At 37.7% G+C, this 23,823-nt stretch overlaps 2 protein-coding genes across 3 annotated transcripts in view; both read left to right on the top strand.

Annotated features, from left to right (window-relative positions):
• The first annotated feature begins 531 nt into the window (after positions 1–531).
• LOC123977744 (interleukin-31 receptor subunit alpha-like) lies at positions 532–14,555 on the top strand. The gene is made up of 16 exons (XM_046060676.1): positions 532–886; positions 5,248–5,517; positions 5,604–5,733; positions 5,837–5,994; positions 6,102–6,217; positions 7,109–7,132; positions 7,354–7,513; positions 8,666–8,748; positions 8,904–9,120; positions 9,276–9,437; positions 10,356–10,457; positions 10,534–10,677; positions 10,769–10,909; positions 11,819–11,903; positions 12,065–12,146; positions 13,083–14,555. Exons 1-16 carry the CDS (start codon positions 832–834, stop codon positions 13,464–13,466), a joined length of 2,313 nt encoding a protein of 770 aa, XP_045916632.1. The 5' UTR covers positions 532–831; the 3' UTR covers positions 13,467–14,555.
• A 653-nt stretch (positions 14,556–15,208) lies between these two features.
• rngtt (RNA guanylyltransferase and 5'-phosphatase) overlaps positions 15,209–23,823 on the top strand; it is a 105,502-nt gene continuing 96,887 nt past the window's right edge. The window contains exons 1-6 of one of the 2 annotated variants that reach the window (XM_046060681.1): positions 15,209–15,609; positions 17,225–17,334; positions 17,425–17,528; positions 17,614–17,702; positions 21,673–21,748; positions 23,028–23,277. In XM_046060681.1, the coding sequence (XP_045916637.1) occupies positions 15,546–15,609; positions 17,225–17,334; positions 17,425–17,528; positions 17,614–17,702; positions 21,673–21,748; positions 23,028–23,277 (693 nt within the window). In that variant the 5' untranslated portion in view covers positions 15,209–15,545. The remainder of the gene's footprint in view (positions 15,610–17,224; positions 17,335–17,424; positions 17,529–17,613; positions 17,703–21,672; positions 21,749–23,027; positions 23,278–23,823) is intronic. The other variant, XM_046060679.1, reaches the window with a different exon arrangement.

The raw sequence follows: 23,823 nt of genomic DNA on the forward strand, positions 1-23,823 counted from the left end.
GGTGGTTTTTTGCAGTGATATGATCAGATGGCTTGTTAGGAGGTCACTTAAATGCATATGAATTAGTACAGTGACTCACTCAGTTTATATCGACTATACTCTTCTCTGAATGCTCCTTAGCTTGGAGACCCCTGGTTGGAGGCCCTTCCTTACATTGTTGCATAGGTGATCCCAGATACGTGCCCTGCAGTTTAAGGTTCTGAGTTAATCCACTTTTTTGGGGGGATTGGGACAGCAAAACCAGGGTGCAAAATTAGCACCAGCCACCAGCCAATTTTGCACTTTGAGCAGATTTGTCTTCTATTTTAGAATAGGACAGTCATAATGATCCTGTGCTAAAGTTTGCCTTGCCTTTATCATATTCCCACTTAACGGTTGCATAAACCGTTTCTGTTTTGTGAATCATTTACGCAATCCTAGACATGCAGATATGCTCCAGGGAATTAGGATTTATTGTCTGACAGTCGCGTGTGATTCATAACTTCGTCATAGCATTTGTTTACGGAGAGATTTAATGTCTGTCACGTTGCTTCGAGAATAAACAGACAAACGCTATCACTCGTTACAAGCTGTCGACAAATAACTTCACTTCCTCTTAGCTCGCGGTGTTTCCAGTTGGGTAATACCTCCCGTTTATTTCAGGGTTTGCTTCAGTTCCTGTTACTTAATAGCTAAACTACAGAGTTAGTGAGGAAAATGCGGCTCATTGTAGCGTAAAGTCTGCCATTTCAGACACAGTTTAGCCGATATTAATTATTTTATCTTGTGCAGCTGAACGGAACACAGCTGTAAATCTATTTTAAGGCAATTTCTGGTAATCAGATAAAAGAAATGTATCCCTTTCCAGCATTACTTATCCTGGTTGTAATCCCCTCCATTTCTGATGGTAAGTACATTTTTTATGTTTGATATTTATTGTAGTAAGTGAGGAATGATGTCGAGCTGCTGACCGGTCAGATACATTTCTGGGAAATGGTTGTTTTGTTTTGGTTTCATAACATAGTCTTCACTATTGTTAATATGGGCTAATAAAAAGGGACCAGTATCATGTCTTGAATGTCACTAATAATAATTGCAATTTGTCAGAAATATAATCTATTATCTATTATTATTTTCACCCAATCACCATTTTAAATTATTATTATTATTTATTATTATTTGCAGTTACAGATGGGACCTAAAGTCTGATTACATGACTAAATTTACTGTAAATTTACATCAACTGCATTAAAATTTATTGTATTTTCTATACTGCTTTATCTCACAGGTGATAATTCTTATCAAAGAATATATTATTTAGAACTATGAGTTCTTAGATTTAAAATTTAAATATGGTATTTCTTATTTCATAACAATAACAAGTGTGGCTCTAACAATACAATACAATACAATAACAATGTTAATCGTTTTAGATGTTTAAAAAACTACAACCAGATATACATATAAAAAATATAGTCCTATTAGTGTTTTAACTTTCACAAAGCATAGAAGTTAAAACACATTTTTGAAACAAAGTCAGAAAAGCTTTGTGAAATATCTCAGTGTTAAATGACTCTCCAAGTACAACAACCTTCTGAAATGCTGGCCTCAAACTTTAGCTGCAGAGGTTTTCACAAGTCATGGTAGTACCAAGGAAATACACATAGACCGAAGGTGACCACACCATTTGAAGACCAGTTTATTAAGCTACATCCAGAGCCAAGTTAAAAGACAATTGTGAGATCCTGTCATAGTGGAATGGCAGTAGATCTGAATCCACTTTATCCATGAGTAAAAATTGTCTACATCTTTTCTGTAGGACCTATTATACAAATTCATTACTGGAAGAAGCCCTTAACAAAAAATTAAATAGAATTTTTTTATGATTGTTGGAATGTTTCACCTGTTCTTGAGTTGGTTGTGGGGAATCAATTACAAATGAATCAAAAAAAATGTGGCATTATGTATTGTAACTTTAGATCTATGATCACACCCGGTGCCCGCAACTGGAAAATACCGGTAGCATTGGTTGCACTTTAATATGAATAATGTTTATTGTTATGAGCTTTTAGTTGCAAATGAAGGACAGAAGCCTTTTCAAAACACCATTACTTTTATATCTACTTATTTGTGCCTGTTGCTGCTTTACAAGATGTTAAACTTAATAAACTACAAAGTAAGTGCAAACGTCCTCGGCCATACAAAGCCTTGTGAATTCTGTGTTCCTGTCACACGCTATCGAAACAATTGCAGACAGTATTGAGACAGTTTGTGAGTTTATTTTTAACAATATCATGACCTCACCAATGATGACGCCCTGTGGTTGGTAGCGTGCTGCTGTCCAGTTTTCTGCTGGAGCTCCCTTCCAGGCAATTGTGGGAAGGGGAATTTACTGCACGTTAGCTTGGGTCAGACCTGGGTCAGTTGAATCCATTTTTTATGCTGTAATTTTGTGTTAAGTTGTTATCAGGGTAAATAGATAGTCTCAATGTATGTGTGGTCATGGAGAGCACTGAAGGAATGAACAATTTTTAAAAGGCTCATTATGTTCAACTTTTAGCAGTCGTTTATCTCTAGCCCAGTCTATGCCTCTTATTTGTTATCATTACTCTCAAGTCACAATACTAAGGTTCAGATTTTTTGAAGGGCATATATTCAACAATTAAAAAAAACAAAAAAAACGAGATAAGATTTCCAGAATTTTCAAGGATGCTTTCACACCCACCCTGTTTGGTTTGGTTAACATAACCTGGAGCGTTTAGTGCGGTTTGTTTGGGCTAATGTGAAAGCTGTCAGTCGAACTCTTATGTGGTCTAAATCGAACTGAGACATCTTGAAAAGGAGGGTCTCGGTTCGGATCCAAGAGGATTCTGGTGCCGTTCGTTTGCTGTGTGAAAACAAACAGACCAAATACTGTTCATTAAATCGAATAAAAAGTGTGTGACAAAACCCCTGGAATGCTGTCATACAAGACTTCTGTTTTTCTACCTGTTAGTCATGCAGTCGATTTGGCGTCTAATAACACTAATAATGCTTATAATCAGTTATTTCTTCATGAACTCTATGTGACATCAAAGAACATAAATACATATCAGTGTTAAAGTGCAGCAATACCTGCTATCAGTCAGAATTTGATTTTCCCATTTGGGCCCTGGTAATGCGGTCATGATGCAGGACGACAATCACCAAAAGTGTCCAGTCAACGAGTTAACCATGTCAGTCTGTATGACTTCATGTTTACCCCCAATGGTTAATTTGTAAAAAGTCAGTGTGAACCTGAACAACGTTTTTTCCCTACATGCGACTCTGTTTCATAATCCAAAAAAAAAAAAAATGGTAGCTGGAAGTGACATATGTCCTTGAGCAGTTTGTACAACAGAAACCAAACTTTTTTCATCCAAATGGTTGTAGTTATAACAGTTTTTAAGAATTCTGGAAAAATCTTAAGAACACTCGTAAGTGTCTTTAATAGACCTTCTGAATTTTCCTGGGTATTTATATTCCAGAAAAATGGATGCTAAGCTCTGTGACTGGTAATGATAAAAATCACGAGAAGCACAAACTGGGGCCAGTTTATCTCCTCTGTAGTGTAAGAGTGTGGAGCCTATAGTTCTGTTCTGATGGATGCATAATAGTTTTCTAATGGGTTCCTCTTTGTTGTTGTATAATGAAGCCTGTTGCTCTGCTAATGTGTTCATAATGTAAACCGAAGTTTTTCTGTAGCTGCTTCAAATGGAAAGCTTTCCACCTGCAACCATTTGTGAAACAGAAACAGGAAATGTTGAGTCATCAAGGTTAGTAATAAACCGCTAACTCCTTGTTTGGCCTAGATTTGGACGTTCTTTGGCACATTATTGTTGGTGGATCCATTTCTAATATCTTCTAGAGAGAAGACTGGAAGAAAAGATGCAGTCACAAGTGAACTGATAAGTCTAAAAATTAAAATAAAAGGACATTACAGGGGAGGAGCAGTGGGAGGCCACTGTGTGTTCTAAGCCGATGCACCGATCAAACGCTCTCAATGCAGAATCAGATACCTCGGCTGTCTCTTCGAGATGTTTTTTTTCTTGTGCTGGATACTGGTGAAGTAAGCAGTGGCTTATTAAATTTTTCCAGCCTAGAGAATTAACACGAGAGTGGACACTGAACAATGCTGTGTGCGTGGTTATTTGAATTACAAAACAAACCATCAAAAAGAGCATTGTGCTTCATGCAGTGCTGATTGTTAGATCCACGCTGTAGTTCTGTTCTGGTCTATTGAGATTATTGATACAGTATCTCATCCTCTTGGAAGATAACAAATGAAGAGTTTCTGCCTGTGTGATTGTAAGAGAAGCCCTTGATCAGATTCTCACTTTTTTTTAATATCAGACTTCATTGTAGTTATAGTAGAAATATTTTATTTTATTTTATGTTAAAATATTGTCTATGTTCCACTGGTTATTTTTAGGAACATAAGTGTTACATTACTAGCAAACATCCTAGAATAATCTAGTTGTGCTGCATTTGAACACATATTTTCTATACAGAGTGAATACAGGTGGTTAATACTAAATTGTTTAACTTGTGAAAGGTACAATCTGTGGAGTTTTTGTAATCTCACAAAAATTGTTTTTTCAGGAAAGCAAGATATAATTCCTAAACTCCAAAGCCTCAGAACAAGACTTGTTTTGCTTTGCTGTTTAAACTATGCGTGTGTAACCTTTATATTAAACTTTGAGCAACATGGTTGTGGATTTGACTTGTTAGTTGTAAATCATCCCACCATCAGTAAATGTTACTTTTTCTAATGTAATAAATGTGGTTAAGGGGAATAGTTTTTGGAAAACATTTTGAGAAATACTACTAGGTATTTACTAGTGTGGTTGTCTTTTTTTTACCAAGCATTATATTAAAAGACAGAGACCACTCTCATGTCTGTACACTAAATATGAAGCTAAAGCCAAAACAGGTTAGATTAGCTTAACATAAAGACTGAAAACAGAGGAAACAGCTAGCCTTAAATTGTGAAATCCATATAATGCAGAGGTGTAAAAACAACAAATAACAGTTTGATTATTGATTAACTGAAGTGCTAGTAGGCAGAATTTGGTTTCATTGGACAGAGCCAGGTTAGCTGTCTCCAGTCTTCGGAACAATACAGTTACGAGATTGGGATCGATCTTCTCATCTAACTCTCGTCAAGAAAGCAAATAAGCGCATTTCCTAAAATGTCCAAGTCTCTTAATGTAATGGTCTGACACTGAATAACATGATCATTTCCTGCAGGTCAGCATGAGACCACCTGCAACGTTGTCCCGAAAGATCAGTACATTGAAGTGGGGTCCGATACCGAGATAGTGTGCCAGACTTCATGTGTCCCTGGCAAGGTTTTCTGGACACTGAACAAGATACCCGTAGATGAAAGCCTGTCACACATTACCAACTCCTCACACACAGTCGTGACACTGAGGAACTTCACTCACCACATTGCTACGTTGGAATGCAGCAGTGTAGATACGAAGCAGGTCCTTGGAGGCACCACCATCAGAACGTACTGTAAGAAGTATTTTTGGGGTTATATTCTGAGAATCAATATGGTTGTAGATGCCTGCAGTAACATGAAATGTGACTTTTTTTCACAGCAAAACCCGGCAAAATATCATGCATCTTGCACTATGATAAATATTTTAAGAGCGGAGTGCCACAGCTGTTAACATGCAACTGGGAGCATGAGATTGATTCTTCATTGGCTGTAAACTACACTGTACTAATGTGGGTATCACAGTTTCTTCCTTCTGTGTAAGAACTAATGCAGGAACAATAATTTTTGTCTTATTGATTTATGCACTGAATATAAAACATGTATTTCTTTCAGTGATCCTAATCAGACTAAAATCTGCAACTCAACCATAACAACATGCACAGCCAAACATTCAGTAGATCTTTGGCAAAATTCCACTGTTACTGTTAGAGCTAGAACTACTGCTTGGGAAGCTTCCTCCAACACTTATACATTCAACCCGTATCACATACGTAAGTACATTTAGCAGGAAAAAATAGACTTCTTATGATCTCATTGTGTTTGAACATTTAACAACATTCCTGCGTTCTGATGTATCGTCATAATAATTTTCCCACAGTGAAAATGAGCCGTCCGGAGATTAAGGTGACCACCTTCTATGATCATCTATTGGTTGAGTGGAACCGGTCACCTACCTATCAAAAAAAGTGTCACTGTCAAGTCCAATACAAAAAGGTATGTCCCTGCTTAAGCTCCTAAATGCAGCAGTTGGCCTTTAAAGTATTTATTGTAAGCAACTGTGAAAACGAATGCAACAATTTCCACGACTATGATCACAAACCAGAAAAAAAGAGAACCATTAACAATAGTTAGACCAAAGGTCAAATTAATCGGTAAAAGAACACTTAAATTGAACTGGATTCACAGAAGTATGGACTAACTCTCAAGTTACATCCTCTCTAACGCCAGGAAGAAATGCAGTATCGCACAATAAAACAGTAATCAATCTAAATAAAATATAGAGTTCGGAAGAGATTCAGACATCTAGGCTACTAGAATGAAAATATACGTTATTAAAAACAAATAATCCTAATGTTATTTTGACTTTCATAAGGACATTCACACAACCCTGCCTCCTAGAAATTAGGTTTATATACAACATATTTGCAACAGCAAATACGTTTTCTATCTTTCTATCTATTACCTTTCAGCACAGAATGAGAAAATGTTAATTCAGACATCTGGCAAATTGCAAAAATGTTGATACTGAACATCTCAGTAAAATGTTCACTGACAATGTACAGTATTTCATGTGTTTTACACCTAAACATCAGATACAATATCCACTTGTAGTGACAACAGCATTATTTACATTTTTATGGTTATGTTTAGGCACTAGCAACAGTTGGTTGAAGTTAGAGAAAGATCATGGTGCATCGAGGCCCATTTAACCGAAACCACAATCTCTACACAAGCTTAGCCAAAGTGCTTTTGTTGCCTGAACCTAAACACTGACAGGGCTGTGCATGTGAAGCCTGTCCTACACTTTGCACACCATATGACGACTTCTGTGTGTTACATAAATGTAGCGCTTCATTAACTAAAAAATACTCCTTTCTGTTCCAGGCAGTAAATGAAAGCACTCCAGAGGTAAGAGACTTGTTTTCTCTGGCACATCTTATTTCAACAAAACCAAAGCTGTGAGGTATTTTGTAAAGCACAAAATGTCTGTTTAAAATCAGCCATGGTAAATAAACATAACTTCGTATTGTGGTGAAAAATCATGTATTCAGCTTTGGACCTTCTGTGGATTTCCTTGATTGATTGATTTGAATGGATGTTTCTAACTGAAATATGTCTGTTTTTCCTAGTGGGTGCTCAATAAGACTCTCACCTCCGACCAGAGAGGGTCCAATGTGACCATTGAAAAACTTGAGTCCTGCAGTAACTACAAATTTGCAGCCCGCTGTGCTTTAGATAAGGCCCCTTGGAGCGAGTGGACCAATAAGACAATTCTTACCAAACTAAATAGTAAGAACAATGTCAAAACTGCTTGCATCAGCATCAGAACTGATAAAAGCAGGCTACTAAATCACCTATGTGTGTTTCGTCTGCTTAATAGCTTACTTTATTATTGTGTTTTTTAATTTGTATTTATAATAATTGTAAAGGCCTGTAGATAACATGTGAATGTGCCTAGGCCACAATAATAACCCTGATTTTCTGCTTTTAAGCACTTAGTTTGGATGTTGATTCCTCTTGGTTAACCCTCAGGTCTAATCATCCAGATCATTTCAGTGTAATGTCTGATTAGATAATTTGAATTCTAATCAATGAAGTAAGATATACTGAAATCATTACTTATGAGGGGAGCCACACAACCTTGTGGCTTTTTCTTTGGCTGTACTGGCACAACTGAGATTCTTACTTTTTTATTTACATGTGCAAATAAACTAAATTAAACTAGTTACAGATCTTGTCAGGAATAGCTCTAATGAGATCTGTTTCTTATGCTCACTAACTGCCTACTAGTGAGGAAAACAAAGCATACCAGTATGACTACTCCTAATTGTATTGTATCAACTTTGGTTGATTTCCAGATGGGTTCAAAATTAAAAATAATAAAAAAATATATATCTGTTAATAAATGTCTGTATATAAAGTGCTAACTGTAACTCTTAGTAGGGAATGATGGGGCCATGCCTGCCATTTGTGCTCCTGATAAAATAACTGGTTTACAAAGTGATACTGGATTAGCTTCAAATGAAAAAAACAAAAATATTTATTTGCAATGTTTTGTGGAGAAATTGTGAAAGATTTAAATCAAAAAAACATTCGTGCTAGCTCTGAGAGGAATTACAGACTGGCTTGAGCATTTGAGTTGCAGGTTGGGACTTGAATGTGAATATCTTAAGATACACCTCCTACAAAGTCAAAAGTTGAGTCTGTGTGTGACATACGCTGCATAATAATAAGGCTGATAACAGATCAGATGTAGACCTTGAGACGCTAAACCATGGGTTGAGGTTACCATGAGCTCAAGGCTATTTTGCTTGGTCATGTTCTCTCTTTTTTTGGCCATAGTTTAGACCAAAACTGTTCAGTTAAGTTTCATCATAATGCTGCACCATCATATTTCTACATGTGCATTTAATTGTATTGACATATTTTAACCCTTTACAGAGAGTGACGTCAAGCTGCGCCTGTGGAGAAAAGTAGCTGAACCGGAGAAAAATGGAATTAGAAAAGTTCATGCCATGTGGGTGGTAAGGAAGCCTCTCATTGTTGCCTTTACATTGCATACTTCCTTAATTTCCAAACTCATAATTCAACTTTTAAACTTTACAACCTACATTTCCTAAGAGACATACACATCCTTTTATTGCTTACTGAGCATAAGTTCTTCAAACTGTCTACGCAGGAGATTCCTTCAACATGCCAAGGCACATTTAGCTACACTATCCAACAGACTCCTTACCCGGAAAGCACAACTGGAGTGAATAATAAAGATCATATATGTGGCAATTCAACTTGTGATGTTTATGTGAACCAAGATGCACACAGACTACATCTCACAGTCTTCGATAATGAACATCTGCTTGGGGAGGACTCTGTTTATGTTCCAGCCATTGGAGAGAGTGAGTTTTAATGCTATTGATTTTGATTTTGTAATGAGTAACCACAATTTATGGATCATATTGCTTCATTTTAATGGGGCCATGCTTTTATCTGATGCATATTAGTGATTTGGTATCAAGCAATTAGCTTATTTTCACTTGATCTCACTTGGCAGGCCTCCCTGAAGTTACTGACATCCAGACCTCAACCCTGGAAGGGGTTATTCTGGTAAGATGGAAGGCTCCGGTTCCTGTCGGTGGTTACATGATCGACTACACCCACGATGGAAATCATTACTACTGGAAGGAGAGCAAATACACTAACGCAACACTATTTGGTAGGTTAGAGAACGGACATGAAATGCTTGATGTCAGATAGAAAGATGGGTATGGATGACATTCTTTATCTGTGTTAGCATCACTACATGGAATGAGCCTTGTGGATCTGAATCATCATCAAACCCATGCTGACTTTTGCATTATGCCTTAACATCTTTGACCATCACATACATTTGTGGCACTCAGTTATGGATAGACTGGTGGAAATAGACTTTAAAACCTGCTCGGTAAATCATTAGTCAAGAGCTCTTTTAATTTTGTAGAGTTTCTGAGAACTGTGACTCATCTCCTATGGGATATGTTACATTCTGCTCTGCTACTTTCTTGCTTCATTGTCTTTTATCAAACAAAGGAACACAACTAAAGCTACCAGTATACGCCATCAGAACTGCTTGTCAGTTGGTTGAAGAGCTTCACTCCGCACCTTTCTGACATTGGTTTGGGGAGGGTTCTGTCCAGCCATTTCTTTCCCAAACTGACAATCTGACATTCACACCCACTTCATGCCATAATGAAATAAAAATACTTACATCCGCACGCTACCATACTCACAGTGACAATGTTAACATGATCCGTAACATTGGTTTAGTCTAGTTGGGGACGTTTATTGTCATCTCTCTTGTCATCTCACATGTAAACAAACTTTAGGGCATCACCTGAGTTAACAGACTTCGTCCTCTAGGGAACATGAATGTTGGTACAAAATGTCATGACAATCCATTCAATAGTTTTTGAGATATTTCAGTCTGGACCATCAAGCTGACATTGCCATCTCTAAAACTTTAACCAATAGCATGGCTAAAAAGCTAAGCAGGACCAGTAGTAAGAGAATTGAATATATGGCTTTAATGCCTTTTAACAATCACTTGCCACTTTACTATAAAAGTTTTTTTATTGACGTCTTCCCTTCCCTACAGGCCTCCTGGATAAGAAGCCATACAATATTACAATAACTCCCCTCTTTGGTGACAAGACAGGTCATGGCACACAAGTCTTTCAGATCTGCTCCAGAATCGGAGGTACATTATTCAAATTTTCTTAAGATTCTGAAAAAGTTTTTTCATGTTTTACATGCTAAAAACCTGATCCCTACAGATCCAGGGAATGTCAATATCAGCAATGTTGAGCCTTATGACAAAAGTGCCAGTGTGAGTTGGATTGTGGAGTCACAGGAGGCATGCAGTGGTGCTGTTGTCAACTACACCATCTTCTACTATACACAGAAGGGGCCACTGCTCAGTGAGTACACCACATACTTGTTTGCAAATTAATTAAAGATATTTATTTCCTCTTACGTTTTTATGGCATTTCTGTCATGGTTTTCTTCTAGATGTTACTGTAGATGGCACGAAGCAGGGCATCCTTTTGGAAGACCTGAATCCAGACACCCAATACAACGTTTATGTCAGGGCCACAGCTCTTACCGGAGCTACCAAAAGCACTGACAGGGTCTTTGAAACCAAAACATTTGGTAAGTAGTCTTCTTGTGTACATCAAACACACAGTTTACACACAATTGAATTTATTCCTAGCAACTGCAGCCCTTTAACAGAAGGTATAGGAGTGACAAGATAACAAGGTTAAAAGGCCTGTCCTCATAGAACTAGAACTCATAACTATTTTATTACACACATTTGTCTCCCTCTGATGAGTTTCAATAGGTTTAGAGTTGCACAGGCAAACACTTGCACCTCCTGCTATCGCACCAGTACAAAGTAACAGTGAAAATGTTGAAATCCTGAAGTGGTTCATGAACAGAACAGAACGATGGCAACACTTACAGTTGCCCCTGCATATCATAACGTGATTGGCCCGGGGAAGAGGTTTAAAAACGGTTCCCCTTCAGGAGTGGATTGTTGTGGCAAGTCAGGGGAAGCCTGTGGTTAGTGTGGTATTTACCTACCTTACTAACAACTGATAGGATTTCTTTATAAGCCTACAGTCAGTCAAGAGCAAACCTTTCTACAATATTTTGGCAGTTGGTACTGGTTGTGTTGCATGCATGCTTTGGCATGTCAGGTGGATGTGCAGCCTGCTGTGATGCACACAACAACTGCCTTACTTTCAAGAGTATGCTATTTGTTAAAGTTAAAGGAACACAGTCTCCATCTTATTGACAAAAAGTTACTTCATAAGCAAATGCACAAAATGCCTAGTCCCATATACCCTTTTTAACTAAAACAATATTGTGAATAACCCAGATGCCTTACCTCTGACATTGTTTTATTGCTACCAGTTGCTCAATACATCATTCATTGTCACGCCTCTCCCATCAGTGCGAAAGAAAGAGTATGTTTTATCCAGTAATACACTGCATGTAGAGTTTTCAATAAGTAAGTCATTTTTCATGTTGCAACATATATCATTTATTCTTTAACAGATCCGAGGCTCATGACACTACTCAGTGTCTGCGGATCCATCACTATATTTCTTGTGTTATCTCTTGGATTATGGTGTGCTATTCAGTAAGTCTCAATCTTTTCTTGTCAGTGATGAAGTGATAAGACAGTGAAACAATTTCCATGTGACATAAAATTTCCCTGTCAACAATAATAAAAGCCATATTGTGCTACATTTCAAAATCTTGAAAATTGTGTCCTAATGGTGCTGATAATCTGCTTTCTAGGTGGAAGAAATTCAAGGAGAAGCCAGTGCCAAACCCTGGCCTCAGTTCTGTGGCGTTGTGGCCATCGGCAAGCAGTCGAAAGGTGAACTCAGCGAGGAAGGAATTAAAAGGAATTTATTCATTCATTTTGAAGTGTCTGAGGCAGTGAGATGATTCACTTCTAGTTTATTTGTGGTCAGGGAGGAAAATATGAAAAAGGCATTGCTTCATTCAGGTGATGGTCATGAAATGGTATAAATAGATTGCAGTGATTTGTACCCATAACCCACTGGGCCTTGACATAACATTTTGTTATGTATTCATTTAAATGCTTAAACACCATGCACACAGAGATAAACAAACAGAGGGATAGAGAAAGTGCCATGAACAGATTGGTGGCTTTTAGGGAACAGACTAGGTTAGAAAAACGCAGTCTATATCAAAACCTTTGCAACAAGTAGCCTAACAAGTCTCTTAGTTGAATTCTCGTCGGCAGAATAAACACAGACCATAAGTACTAATGTTAATAGATTCTGAGAGACCCATGGGAAGTAACAGTAGCTAAGTATGGACTTTACCGGTTAAACTTTCAAAATAAAACGTTAACGTTGCGAAACATCACCATTTAGAAACTTAACGTTGTTAAAGTTGTGAAACGTTGCAATTTTGTTAGGTTTAGGCAACACAAGCACTTGGTTTGGGTTAAAATAACTTCAGTCAGTTAACACATCAGTTGGGTAAATCTACTTGCGTAACTTACTCAATTTACACAACATATTTAACTTAAATAAATACATTTAGTGTTGACTTGTTACATACGGGAAATGAACACTGATCTCCTGGTTGAAAGTCTAGTTTCTGGCCCTTCATTCACCCCAAACACCTCCTGACTCAGGCTTTTCTTGTCATGATTCTGTTTTTATCTCCTGAAAATTCCACTAAATGATCTTACGTTTTCTAAAGGTAACACTTGTTCACCCTGTCTGTCTGTCTGTCTGTCTGTCTGTGTCTGTGTGTGTGTGTGTGGATATGTCCATAGGGAGCGTGCCCCTTCCAGCCATTCAGTAATCCATCTGAAAGCCTTTGTGACATGGTTTACACAGAGGAAGCTCAGAGAACATCTACCTCTCCACTAGCTACAGACTGTAACGGGAACACAGCCAGTGAACAGACGGAGGAATACGTTGTAGCACCAGACCCCGTCAAATCTGTTGAGACACAGCATCTACCCTCTCCTGGAGAATCCACAGCACTGATTTTTTCAGAAAACAGCCCGACAAGCCCTTATCGAAGTCAGAGTTCTGTGGAAACTCACACCCTGAGGACCAGCAAACAATGTAAGCGAGTTCCAGTAAAACAACAAGAAAAGGCTCTGACTGTTTATGTCACTCTGGACATGTTTGAACAAGGCCAGGGAAGGTGAAATGAAAACAAAACCATTATTGTGTTCCAAGAGTTCAGATAAGCCACTCAGGTCTGAATACAGCATGTGTGGTTTAATATTCCCCCAAATTTCCATTGTAATGTGTGGCAATATGTGTGGAATCAAAGTAAAGAAGAAAGATTGATGATTGTAGACTTCATCACCCAGGTAACAAAATGTAATGTTTTGTGTAAATATATGTACATTTTGCTACTGTTAATCCTTTATTGATACAAGCATGTAATATTTATTGCAAAACGTTGTGTGGAAGCTGTTATTATCAAGTCAACTTGATATCTTTCACACATCTACTGTGTTATATGGAGATATCTATTTATCCCAATAGTTTTGGGTCTCATTTAATGCAAAGACAGAGCCCTTAAATAGAAATGACAATTATTTAATGATATATTGATTTTCTTTCTACAATGCAATTAAATTGGGAAGTACAGTGCTTTTGTATAAAATAGGGCAAAACTGCACTCAACAAGCTGCCTACAGGTATAATCTAATGCATCATCACAAATCTTATTTCACATTTATCTATTAAATGGTTAAAAATCCCCTCATTACCAAAGGACACTACAACATTTCATAAATATACGTTAAATTACTTTTTTGAACAAGTAACACCAACAACAAACATGGCCGGGGGTTCTGAAGCAGAAAATCACAATATTAAACAAATGTACTGTAATGTACTGCTTGTAATCAATTTCAAAGAGAAATGATTATATGGCCTGTGATTAGAGTATACATTTATGGATATACATTTTAACTAACAGTAAAATCAGATTAGTAATGTAGTTAATTCATAAAACCCCAGGTATATGCTGGGGGAAATCTGTCATTGTAGAAAAGATTTTGGAGGATAATGCAGATGAATGTACATAATATACTGTATGTACAAATATATTTTTACCTGTCTTTGTTCAGCTTTGTTGTCCTTGTTTTAGCTGTATGGCTATTTTGTATTCCTGTATAATGTTCTGCACGTAAGTACATTGAAAGCAGCTTAAACCCAGAGTCACATTTCTTGTACATGCACACTAATATGCCAATAAAGCTAGTCTGATTCTGGTCCTATAAGACAGTGGTTCTCAAACTTTTTCACATCAAGGACACCTTAACACAAATTAGATTTCATAAGATTATGTCCCAGGTTCCTCGATCTGATAGGATATTTGCTTTGTTTTATTACAGTATGAAACCCATGACCAACATAATCAACAACAGAATAATAGGGCACAAATATAAACAAATGGGTATTGTGTTACAAATACCAAAAGACATTAAAAAATATATTTAAATTTTTACATATTTTAACTATTTTGAATGGTTTACTATTCTTTAAACCAAATAAAGTTTCAATATAATGTTTGGTTTCTATCTTCAAATGTGGTAACTGTGACCATTTCCACTTGTGAATCTAATATTTTCCATATAAAATAAAGAGGTTTAAAATATACTACTATTAATAGTTGAATCAGTCAGCATATTAAAGAAATGTTCTAAATCTAACCAAAATAATAAAATAAATTACAAATGGTTTCAGCCTCAGCATTGCAAAACATACACTTTTTTCCGATATCATTCCTGAACCTTGCGATCACCTGGTTCACACGATAAATCAAATGTATAATTTTAAATGTTTTGTATCCTTTCCTGGATATACCTGCAGGCGGCAGTGTGACGCAGTACGTCGTCTGAACTACAGACATTAACAACCCGAAGAAGAAGGGTAGCTACAGCTAGCACGTTTGGTGAATGTAATGACGCGGTGCTAGCTAATTGCTAACAATCTGGATTTAAGAAGAACAGACTGAAAAGATAACATCGTTTTTGGGATGCTGATCGGCCGTGAGTCGTAACAACCCATGTTTCGAGTAAATACCTGCCGGCCCGTCAGCATGTTGACCGGGCTTAAAGTTATTGGATGATTCTCCTGAATTAGTAGCTAAAGGGCCTTAAGTCCGCGGTACTTGGGTGAACGGCAGCCGGGGATCAACGTGGTCTGAGAGGGACCATCAAGCCACAGGCTAGCTGGTAATATTCACTGCACCAGAACCTCTCCTGAACATGTCACACACCGGACCCCCTCCTCGATGGCGGAATTGTCCCAGAAGAGGACAACCTGTGGCAGGTGAGGAAACAAAAGACGACATTACGTGAGATAAACCAGCTTAATTTACGGAGCTGTTCGCGCTTTTGCTGCTGCTAGCTACGTAACGTTAATGTAACGATGCTGCAATTTGTGTTCCTGGCAGAGCATGACTGGATAACGTTATATTTTCTAAAACGTTATGATTCGCCTTTTAATTTCCCACACGTCGTACTACAACAAGAAACGTTGGGGCTTAGCTATTTTTGTCAGTTTTCATTCACTCAAAAATTGCAAGGCTAGCATCACAACATAGTGACGTTAGCGAGCAGTGCTGTTCAAAATAACATTATTAAAATTCAAGCGATGGTTGGTATGAACTGGATAAGCCGACCGTACTGGAAGACACACCACAGTATATATGCTCACATGTTGTCGTAAGTGTACGAAGGCCAACTTGGCTTGTCATTTTGAATGGAGTTTGGTTTGACACTACATTCAGGCGCGCAGTGTTTAGCTAACTTGGCACCTGTGGCTGAAGCGCAACTCTTCGCAGACATGCGTGCTGTTTACCAGCTAATACGTTTATTACGTTTTGAACAAAAGATGAGTTTGTGGGCTGTGTTTCGTTCATGTATTTCCTATCGGGGGAAAAAGTACATTAAAAAGTAACTATTGCGTTGGCTAGGATCGCTGTCGAAGCATCACGTGTCAAAACAAACCGGAGCTGTAGCAGTACTTTGGTTGTGCATGTTGCTGTGTGGTGGTCGTTTTCCACTGAAGCCATTGTAATGTTTACTTGGATCTCGCAAAGCTAGACCATCTTCAATTCACGTTTTTGCTTTATAGGAGTGCAGTAGTCTAGACCAGTGGTTTTAAACCTTTTCACATCAAGCACCCATAAACTGATGCAAATTATGGACCCCCATTTGATAAGATTTTGTCCCAGGGTCCCCCACCTGATAGGAATTTTGCTTTTAGATGTTTTAGTACAGAAAGTGAATGAAACCCATGACCCAAGTAGTCACACATACTGTCCTTGTGTCACTTAGGGACGGAATTATAACAAAAATAAAGTATTCCCTTTTTTCCCCCCATTTTTTCTGGGGACCCTCTGGGTCCCCGGAGCCCACTTTGAGAACCATGGATTTAGACAGGTATTCAGTTTCAAGGCACAGCTGGTGGCGGAGGCACTTTTAAATCCAAACATATTACTTTAAAGAAATTAGCAATAGTACACTCGGATGGGTCCAGAGTTTAATTGTATTCTAACCAAATTAGATATGCCAACAAATACTCTTTTGTGTGCAATTCCATGCTTACCACAGCACGTACTTCATCCTTGATTTGTACCTGCCCTGCTTTGTGACCACACCAAACCTGAAGTGATTAATCTGAATTTTTAGTTTTGATTTGGTGTGATAAAGTGTGGTGATCATTGTAATTGTTGACACAACTTAACAGTGTATTAGACCGGGTCTTTACAGAATTCAGTAATTAAAATAAGCATAAAATAATCATGTAAAGAAAAATAAAGCTTTTGGTGAACCAACTAATCATTTAATTGGCTTTCTAGAGTCCCTACCCAAAGTTTTATACTGAAGAACACTGATTCTGGTCATTCACTGATGATGGTCACTTGTATTTTCCCTCATAGGTAAATTCCTGCCAATGAAAACGATGTTGGGTCCCAGGTATGATGACCAAGTTGCAGAAGAGAACAGGTTTCACCCAAGCATGCTGTCCAACTATTTAAAAAGTCTTAAAGTAAGTAACTTCAAGAAGACTGAAATTCTGAAGGAACCTTTTCAAATTGCCCAACCTGTGTCTCACCATTCCTTTTGTGTCTTTCTTCAGGTGAAAATGTGTTTGCTTGTGGATTTGACGAACACTACTCGCTTTTATGACCGCAGCGAAATTGAAAAAGACGGCGTAAAATACATGAAACTTTCGTGTAAAGGGTATGTGTACATTTCACTGTCATGAGCTTAACTAATTGTAAATTGTAGTGATGTACTATGACCAATGTCGTCATGTTTGTTTTAGCCATGGAGAATGCCCTTCAAAAGAGACGACCACAATGTTCATCGGGCTCTGTGAACAATTCATTGAGAAGAATCCCACAGACTTGATAGGTAAGGAAACCACAGCTTAACAATTCAGGTCACATCAGTAACTAATTGTTTAATCATTTGTATTTTCTTAATTTCAGTTCTTACCTTTGTCAGTTTGCACTTGCATAAGAACATCTCCTTTCACAGATTTAATACTGTGTTTCTGAAGTACATGAGAGGAAACACTGCACTTAGCGATATGTTTGAACCTCTTTGATTGCAGTAGTGTTTCACCTTTGCTGATATGTTTATACCCAGTTTTTGAATATTTGAAATGATCAGTTCCTTCTGCTATGAAAACTGGACCAGATAGATTGTTTCGGATATTTTTTCTCACATAAGGGATATGAGCAAGATGTCAGAAATGAAAGCAGCCCTTGAAATATTTTTGAGCTCTACACATATTTAGAAGTAAAGAGTTTGTAAAGTTCAGTTTGTGTGGAGTATTAGAGAATAGTAGATTTCAAACATTTTCCCACTGACTCAAATGGCCACAGTTGTTCATTGAAAGAAAAGGATTGCATTAGCGTTCAATGTAGTTTAATGTCAACAGTTAAACATTTGAGTGGATCACTTTACAAATCTGAGGTAGAACATTCAAAACAATTTTGATAAAATCTTTTTCAACAAATATGCATGAATAAAATGAAGTAAAAGCTTTCAGTCCTTTTTCCGCAACAAAATAACCATCATAATAAAAAATTAAGTCCTAATTTGTGTGTGATTCAAGTGAACATTTATTGAACATTTCACTTGTCTTGAATGTTATTGAAAAAAATTATATCGCGGTAATTATTGTTTTTTTTTTTCCAGCCCTAAAAGAAATATGAAAGTAGAATTTCAAGGATATTCAAACTGTAAATGAGTTTGCACCATGTTTAATTTACTGTTGACTGTTGGAACAGCTTTGCTTCAGCAATATTCATATACTCATTTAGATTTTGTTTTGATATTTTACCACCCCACAGTTTTTACTCCTTAGACCTTCACACTTCCATTTATTCCACTCAGTATGAAACACCTCAAAAACCTTGAATTTTAAGTGCGGGCACCTGGAACACCTCTGCTTTATTTCTAAAAACATTAAAACCGGCTCTCTTATTTTGCGTTAAAGACTAATGTTATAATGTGTCCTGTGAGAGGGTGTTGTTTGTACATTTCAAAGTATCCTTAAGGGTTTACTGTTGAGGAAACATAATATTCCTATAAAAAGTGTGCTTGCATACTCTGTAGTTCACAGTGACCATATTATTTTATAATTTGCGGTGGCGTCTATGTAGTATCCTACAATTTCTGGCAGTGATGTGTCTTTTTTTCAGCCTGTCCCTGACCACAAAAAAGACAATTACATTAACAATTACATTTCTATGATATGTAAGAGGAATATTAACTTAATTTATCTCCCAGGGGATATTGTTAATAAGGAGGGGAATAAAGTGAACTGTTATTGATCAACTGTTACTACTCTGTTACTGATGTGTAATTCAGACTACTTCTATTGAGTGTGAAATCTGGAAATTTAGATGATTTTGTGAAACTACATTTTCAACTTATTGTAATGTTTGGCTGTAGAGTTCAGGACTGTACTGGCCCATTAGTAGCATTCCCTTATGTGTCCAGCAGAGAGCAGCCTTACTCTAATAATTAAACACTGCAAATGGGGTTTTTATTTTAAAAGGTTCACACTTTTTTTTTTCTTTCAGTAATCATGTTTATATTCATACAGTTATATATTATACTGTATTATAGTCTAAACATCAGACAGCTTCCCAGTAGTCAGTCTACTGATGGTCACAGTGCAGCTCCATGTAGCAGCTGGAACTTAAATGCCCCGCTCAAGGTTTGCACACCTGTCTCTGTTAAAAACTGGGAGACAGTTTTCATATTTCCAAATGTGCATCACTTTCAATGCAACAGAAACAAAACAAAAACCGTGTCGTGCAAGTCACTGTTGTTGGTTTTAGAAGTGTGGGAGTCTGACATGAGAACCAGAACTCTTCTCCCACTGAACGCTGTGTAGGTGATTTCTAGGTGAAAGGACATCAGTAGACACCGCACCTAAACCTTGGCTAAATAAATGTGGTTTAAAATTGTGAAGGTGTCTCTATGTGGGCTTGTTTTTGAACTGTTGTTTCAACTGTATTACATTTTTACCTTCATGGAAATACTGTAGTTAGAGGTGCACTTGACATCACTCAGCTTATCGTTAGTCAGTATGTACTTAATAATAGGTAATTTATTTATTTATTCATTTCTGACAAATGAGCCATTCATTATGTTATGCTGACCGCACTGACGGTCTTCAAGAATGTGTAAATGGTTTCCAACACAGCTAGGAGACATATCTACATTGTAAGGCTGAACGATTTTGGGAAAAATATCTAATTGCGATCATTTTGACTGATATTGCAATTGCCATATGATTTAAGATATTGGAGGGAAGGATCATTTTGCATCATTCTCATTTTGATTAAGGTGTGATCTTAAGTTTGTACTTGATGTGTAGGCCAGGACGTTTCTGCAGCACGACAATATTTAATTTAAAATCGTATTTTGCGTTTAACAAACGCTGCCCCTCCTACGATTTGAAAATTGCAGTATAGGCCATATTGCGATTTCATGATTTTGATTCATCTTTCAGCCCTACGACAAAGTAAACCTTGCAACGCATTTAAATCTGATACATCAACCGGTATTGGCTTATTGCCGATACATCAGTGTATAACGGAAGTGATCAAACAAATCTAAAGGATCTGTGTCAAGATTGTTTGTTAGAAAATTATGATTAGCATTTTAAACTCAAATTTGGATATAAGTATCTGCCTCAGAATTCCTGTATCGTTGGACTGCAATTAAAATTGGTACCTTAAATTGACAAGGTTTATGAAACATTTATTATTTTTTTTAGATAATTGTGCTAGCGTCAAATACATGTGTTAAAAAGATGTGTATGTAGATCTCAATTACCAAATAATCATTCAAGTTCTACCTCATTTAGGGTCTTAGGTTCTAGTTGTTGTTCTAGTGGAACAACAGCACTGTTTTTAAGCAGCTTTTTGTCACTTGCTTCGAATAATATTCTGCTGTGACATTGTGCCTTAAGGCAGCCTGTGGCCTTCTTTCCGAGGACACATGGATTTTGATGTTGCATTTTCACACTGGTGACAGCAGGGTGCTCTCTTATACCTCACTCTAGCAACTTGTCATAATCCTGTTCAGATCTTTTCTTTCCTTACGAACTGCTGCCCTGCTTGTAAATCAGATTGTTCGAACATCAGAGCAGAACGCGCGAACGTCATCTCAGCAACGTCCTGTCTTTAGCCAGCTGGCGATTAGGCTTTGTTGCCTCTGTGGTACACATGTCCAAATTAGACAGTTGGGCTGGTAAATGTGATCCCCATCCTCCATTTCATCTTCATTAGTGTTGGCGTCGCTAGGCAAACTTCCTTTGCTGGGGAAATATGAGAGTTTATTTTGTTTAGTTTGAACCCTGCTGTGCACCTGCTCGTTTGTCAATTTGTTAAAAACATTTTTTTTGCTGAACATGTTTTTGAAAAGGTGAATAAATATGGCTTAAATCGTCAGGGAGTCTTTCTTCCCAGGAAATCTAAAATAAAGACAGGTTTTCTTTATTTTAGAGTTTTCCTTTGCCCTTTTCATCTACTCTTTACCTCCCTGAACGTTTCATCAATTTCTGGGTCTGTGTGTGCAGTGCCTGGTGTGTGAATGCTGTTTTAAAGCCACGACCCCCCCCCCCCCCAGAGGGGGATTTGCTTGAGCTTTTGGAGTTTGTGACCTGATGCCCCCTCTAAAAAACATGGACTGAGCCTCACTACATCTCAAAAGAGGACTGCTATGTTATTGATGGGAGAGGGGAACGCATGGATAAGATTGTGCTATTGAAATAATGACGCCACACTCGCATTATGCTACATTAAATTGATTGCTGACTTTGTATTGAATTTTTCTTATTTTTTTTTTTGTCCTGAAGGTGTTCACTGCACGCATGGCTTCAACCGGACAGGCTTTCTGATATGTGCATACCTGGTGGAGAAGATGGACTGGAGGTAAAGGCAAACACTCTAACTGCTGGGAGTGCAGTTTCACAGTCGTCACAATTGACAATAATAACACACCATACAACACGTAGCTCCCCCCCACCCACCCCCCCCAGTGGATTGCATCATTACTCTGGTTTCAAAATCTCCGACCCCTGTCATTGTTTTTTATCCCGTCTTCCTGATAGCTTCTGCGTGTGTGACGGCACGGGAAGTTACACTGTCAGTGCAAATCAACTCGGGGTTAACAAAGAAGCAGGCTGGTTGGCAGTGACCAAGCGCATTACCCCCACGACAGAGGTGTTAAATAATTTACCACAGCCGAGCAGAGGGGGATGAGGATGTGTCTTTAGTCAGGGGTGGAGCAGCAGTCTGAGAAAGAAGAATCCCTGGAAGCTGTAGACATGAAGGCGGGATAAAACCCTCCCGCCGCCTACTACTTCCTGTGTAATGAATATTCTGAGAGCATTTACAGCCCTCGTCCAGTATTATGTGTTGCAAAATAAGTTTACTGTCAAATGAGCAACACTGGTAAATTTTTTTTATATATATATTTTTTTTTTAATTTTATTTTATTGGTATGGCTAGTTATTAAGAAGTGCTTGCCCTAAACCATAAAGTGAGTTATGAGTAGGGAACTAAAGATTATTTTTTATCATCAAAATAGCTTGTTTTGAGTGACCCACAGTCCCTGAAACCCTAAAAAATTCTATTTAGAGCAGAAACAATTAGTTGAGTAATTAGTTGATAACATAATCTGTAAGTATTTTGACAGTCCATTAATTGTTGAAGACAGTCTTCAAGCAAAAATGCGAAAGCTCTGTCTTGTCAGCTTCTCCATTGTGAGGATTTGCCACTTTTCTGTGTTTATGTTAATGGTAATTTAATATCTTGAGTTTTGGACTGTTGGACAAAACAAAACATTTGCTGACTTTCAGAAAATTGTGATGGGGATTTCTCTCAATTGTCATTATTTTTTAGACTAAACAATAAATCAAGAAAATAACTGTCAGATTATTATATAATGAAAATGATCCTTGATGATTCAGTTTACCGTAATGTTACAAAAGCAGCGAATTCTCACATTTGAGACCCTGAAATCATCAAATGTTGAGAATTGTTGCTTGAAAAATAACTTAAATGATCAATTATCAAAATAGTTGCACAGTAAAGACAAAAATAGTAAAGTTTAAAATAGGAAGTATATAAAAGGTATAAAACGATGCTAACAATAATTTAAAAAAAGCTTTTTAAAAGTTGCCCTTTTGTGTTTCCTGTGTCTTATCAGCGTCGAGGCAGCTGTGGCTGCTTTCAGCCAGGCCAGGGCCCCCGGGATCTACAAGGGAGACTACCTCAAAGAGCTTTTCCATCGCTATGGTGACGAGGAGGACACACCCCCAGCCCCTGCACTCCCCGAGTGGTGCTTCGATGATGACGACGGGGAAGTGGACGATGACGGCAACGCTGTCGGCCAGGAATCGGGCCCCAGCTCGTCTGGGTCAGCGCCCGGCAAACGAAAGAAAGAGAAGCTAAAACTGGTAAGGCTTCCGGAGAGCTCCAGTAAATGGACTGTTAAGTAGAAAATCCGCTGGTCCCTCTCTGCACGACATAGATCTCATGCAGGGGGGATGTAGGGTCTAAAGGGAGGCTTCTCTTCTAAGCGATGAGAGTCGTGTTTAACTATATAAAATAATCCAGTAAATTAATTTTTAGAATTAGAGAACATGACATGTTCCATCTCCTCTGCTGCTGGCAAAGGCATAATTTTGATTAGATAAAAGCTGTCTCATCTTTATGTAAAGCTCTCATCAGTTCAGGTTGGGGAAATTAGAAGCGTTCATCAGAAGCGATCATCTCCAATTGCATATAATTAGGTTTTCTTCCGTTTACATCGAGCTGATGCTCTCATCCAGACAGATTTTGAGTAGTTAAAAGAAGCTTGAGTTTAAATGGTACCAACGACATTTCAAGCAGTCAGTGTAGATAAAGGCAACGGGAAGACAAAAACATCAGTGTTTAAACAGAAAGTATTTGTACAAATTACAATTACATCGGTCCAAATCTACAGACGGTGAATATTTATT

This window comes from Micropterus dolomieu, linkage group LG10 (assembly GCF_021292245.1).
Source record: "Micropterus dolomieu isolate WLL.071019.BEF.003 ecotype Adirondacks linkage group LG10, ASM2129224v1, whole genome shotgun sequence".
Classification (NCBI taxonomy): Eukaryota; Metazoa; Chordata; class Actinopteri; order Centrarchiformes; family Centrarchidae; genus Micropterus; species Micropterus dolomieu.

What these genes read in the sequence shown, in the direction of transcription:
- LOC123977744 (XM_046060676.1), top strand. Translation starts at nt 832, where the DNA reads ATGTATCCCTTTCCAGCATTACTTATCCTGGTTGTAATCCCCTCCATT. An exon ending in AATTCTTACCAAACTAAATA is followed by an intron (nt 7,514 to 8,665) that starts GTAAGAACAATG and finishes AACCCTTTACAG; the next exon opens with AGAGTGACGTCAAGCTGCGC. An exon ending in CATCGGCAAGCAGTCGAAAG is followed by an intron (nt 12,147 to 13,082) that starts GTGAACTCAGCG and finishes ATATGTCCATAG; the next exon opens with GGAGCGTGCCCCTTCCAGCC.